Below are 3,812 nucleotides of genomic sequence, written 5' to 3'. Positions count from 1 at the left end.
AAAATTTGAAAAAATATTCTATTCATCCAGTATTTTAAAACAAATTCAATTTAGAGGCTTAAAAAGTTACAGGATCATATATCTTTAAATGTAGATGTGTTAGAACAATTGCTTGACTTTGTATCTGGAACTGCTATCTGTACACCAAGTAAAACATTAACTTTTTTATTTTTTGCAGCAACAGGAAGTAAAAGTAGCTTACCAGCAATTCTGAGAGCTTACAAAAACAGCTCAAAAGGAAAATGAAGCTCCCTATTTTCATAGTAGATGCATTCACAGCAAAGCCATTTCATGGGAATCCTGCTGCTGTTTGTCTCCTAGAAAATGTAAGTATTGGTTTGGAAGGCAGTGCCTGGAATTCTAGATTCCTGTAGTACCAAATATTTCTTTTAAAAAAATCAGACCTACTTATTTGTTTACCTCTTTGATTTGTGTTATTTGTCGAATGATATCAGCAATGCTTGGGTTTGTTAAGTTGATTTTGACAAACCTATATAGTGAGAATGCGAGAAATCTAGAGAAATGAAGATTCATGTATAGAAGGACCAGAGCTCCCTGTTAGCCATCAGGTTTTCATTTAGTTAGCACCATATGTGGAGGAGAATAAATTAGATGAGTTTTATGTGACTGGACATGGCTAATATTACATTTAGCATAAAAGATTCTGCTGGATATCTTTAACCTTACCTATAGGTCAGACAATTAGAATTTCTTTTCAGGACCAAGAAAATGAGACATTTTAGAAGGAATTAAATAATTAAGTAGAAAAACAGGAAGAATTAAGTTATAATATAGGGAGAACATGGTTTACTGAAAGTCTCATTTTAATAATAGGTGTCTGATTAGGATAAGTTTTAACAGAACAGTTAAACATTCCTTGACCTTAAGTGCTTTGTATTGGTCCCTAGGTTTTAGGAAACAAGGTATCCTTCCACTCAGAACAATTAGTGCAAGAGTAGATTATCTGAGAATTACTTCAGGAACACGGTAAGTCTTAAGGTCGGCAAAGTGTGCTTTGGGGCCTTTGAGTGCAGTGAATATCAACCTGGCCTGCACATTAAAATCATCTAAGAGCTTTAAAACTTTCTATGCTCAGGCTGCATCTCCTGTGAGGTAGGAGGGCGCAACAAAGGAACAATGGATATCACCAGTACTTCTACTCGGGAGAAAGTCTCCCCTCTGGCCTTTTCCCCGAAGCCTGATAACTCAGTATGTCCCTGGTGCCCCACAAGCAGAGCCCTTGTGCTGGAGCTCAGAGCAAGCAAGTCCGTCACTGCAAAAGTCTGGCTGCGGTCGTGGTCCCTTTAAGAGGAATATCTGCACCTGCCAGCTGCAGCTGCTGTAGCTTCTGTCTCACTCAGCCCGTGTGGGACTGGGCAGCTTCGCGTCTTTGCCCCATCTTACCATTCCAAGGTGATTTTTTATTTCTCTCCCTAGTTGTAAGGTTTCTGTTCGTCCAAATCCCAGGCAACTTTGCTTACTGTTTGCTCCATGGTTTCATCACAATTTTGGTGTGGTCGCAAGAGATGTACAAATCCTCTACCCTCTACACCAGCAGTCCCCAACCTTTTTGGCACCAGGGACAAGTGCTCCTATGAGAATCTAATGCCCGATGATCTGAGGTGGAGCTGAGGCGGTGATGCTAGTGCTGGGGAGTGGCTGCAAATACAGATGAAGTTTAGTTCGCTCACCCATCGCTCACCTCCTGCTGTGTGGCCTGGTTCCTAACAGGCCACCACCTGGTTCCATGGCCCGGGGCTTTGGGACCCCTGCTGTACGCCATCTTGATTAGTCCACCAGAGAAGATTCTTTAGGACATTGAAGGGTTTCCCTTTGCCCAGTGTTTGAAGAAAGAGCAATGCAAAGGAAGAGGTGTTAATGTAGGAATATCTACTTCCCAAGTATCCTCACTGGCTTTTAGAATAGAACCCTCAGCTTCGGGAACAGTGATTTCAGACAAATTCAGCCAAATTCTGTGCTAATTACTTTTCATATGTTATTTCATTTCACCCTCACAACCACTCTATGAGTAGGTCTTATTATTATCCCCATTTTACAGATGGGGAATCAGAGGCAGAGGGAGGTTAAGTAATTTGCCCAGGGTCACATACTCCTAAGAGGCTGACTTCAGGATCCCACCTCAGGTCTGTCTCACTGCAAAGCCCATGCTCTTAACCACCGTACTCACTATTAAACTGCACGTTCTCTCCTTTTATGTGCTCTAATGGCACTCCTTACTTTACAGTTGGTAACAAGCACCACTCTTATAATTCATTCAATGCCAGTCTTCCTCATTAGACTGCACATTCTTTGAGATCTTAATCCATTCTGACTTGTTCCAACACACTTGGCTTAGCACATGGTAGACACTAAATAAATATCTGGTGAGTGGAAATGAAAATATAATCAATTAGATTATGGCAAAATCTCCTAAGAGTTCTAGTTAACTAACAGCTATTGATTTTATGTTCTCATGGTGGGCTGGGGTGGGTGGGGTTCGCAAAGTGAGTATGAGCTTTGGGTTCTATGATGGAACTGGAGAGACTAAGCATCCATAAGAACCATTAGGAACAACTAAAGATGGCCTATAGTTTGAGTACTGCATTGTGAGGACATAGCTTCACAGTAAGAAATCCAATTACCTCAAGAGGAATCTCTCATTTCTTCCTGGATGATTTAGAACTTTCTACATCCAACTGCTTTTCTTTTGCTGGAATCTATCTGCAGCAGAGGGACAAATGAACAAAGACTGAGATGATAACAAAACTTTCATATCTAGGCTGTCATATTTCTAAACTGCCACAAGATGGGAGTATTTTAAAACTTTACTCTGATTTTCTGATCATTAATTTTTTGTGGGCCATATGGTGATAGAAGCTTAGGATCCCATAGCAGTACTCTGGAACTGAAAAAAAAAAAACCCCAAACATGGCCCTATTTTTGTGGTTAGAAATTTGACTCATGTGAGATTGCCAAAGAGGAATGGATATTAATAACTGTTGGTTTGTCACTATAATATGCTGCATTTGAAAATAAGCTTGTAGTGTAAAATGGAAAAATTACTGGAACCAAAGTTCAGTATTTTGAGTGAAAGCAGCCTCTTTCTTTTGTGTCTAAAGCTCTCAAATTTGACCTAATATTAGCCTTCTCATGGTTCACCATTATTTTGATCTTTGGTTCCAGTGTAGAAATTCAGCTGCCTGTGGTACATATTGAGGGCCACTACTATCACACTGTTTACATTATGTCTGGTCCCTCAGACAAATAGCAGGTGCATTTTAAGTGTCCTGGGACAGAAATTACAGTTATAGAAATTCAAATTGCAATTGGTGCAATACATGAAGGTAGAGAGGATTAAAGACTGATAGTCAATGAAGTGTGTGTTCTAGCTGATATGCAAAAAGGCCCATTTACAAGAAGGAACTCTATTATCAATAGATTGTGAGTTTGGCTACAATGTGGATGCTTTAATGCTTTAAGAGACTCTTGTCCTAAAGGTTGAGGGAAGCAATAGACAAAGAAAGGAAGGATAAGGATAGGGGGAGTTTGGCCATATCAGACAAAGGACTGGCAGGCACTGCAAATTCTTGCAGCAAAGGAGGTAAACCCAGGAAGAACAGCACAGGCTTTTCTTTGTCACCCCTTCAATCATCATTGAGCCCTGTGATGGCAAATTCTGCACTAGGGAATTAAATGGCTTCCAGTTTCTCTCAGGTGTTGTATGCACAGGCATGTGGGCTAATTTCCACAGAGAACATTCTACAGGCCATGGGAAGTACTTGGGTTGAATTCTTTTTTTAAAATATATTTTC

At 40.2% G+C, this 3,812-nt stretch overlaps 1 protein-coding gene and 1 long non-coding RNA gene across 3 annotated transcripts in view; one reads left to right on the top strand and one right to left on the bottom strand.

Annotated features, from left to right (window-relative positions):
• The window catches only part of PBLD (phenazine biosynthesis like protein domain containing), a 42,850-nt gene that overhangs the window by 21,916 nt on the left and 17,122 nt on the right, over positions 1-3,812 (top strand). For both annotated transcript variants that reach the window (XM_011372133.2, XM_023537842.1), the window contains exon 2: positions 179-326. In XM_011372133.2, coding sequence (XP_011370435.1) covers positions 243-326 — 84 coding nt within the window. In that variant the 5' untranslated portion in view covers positions 179-242. The remainder of the gene's footprint in view (positions 1-178; positions 327-3,812) is intronic.
• LOC111746805 overlaps positions 202-3,812 on the bottom strand; it is a 15,714-nt gene continuing 12,103 nt past the window's right edge. The window contains exons 4-6 of the long non-coding RNA XR_002783267.1: positions 2,643-2,721; positions 1,703-2,381; positions 202-317 (exon numbers count right to left, since the gene is read on the bottom strand). This is a non-coding gene — a long non-coding RNA (uncharacterized LOC111746805). The remainder of the gene's footprint in view (positions 318-1,702; positions 2,382-2,642; positions 2,722-3,812) is intronic.

Source organism: Pteropus vampyrus, unplaced genomic scaffold (assembly GCF_000151845.1).
Source record: "Pteropus vampyrus isolate Shadow unplaced genomic scaffold, Pvam_2.0 Scaffold202, whole genome shotgun sequence".
Classification (NCBI taxonomy): Eukaryota; Metazoa; Chordata; class Mammalia; order Chiroptera; family Pteropodidae; genus Pteropus; species Pteropus vampyrus.
The sequence above is the reverse complement of the archived record's forward strand: the minus strand, read 5'-3'. Positions and strand labels throughout refer to the sequence as shown.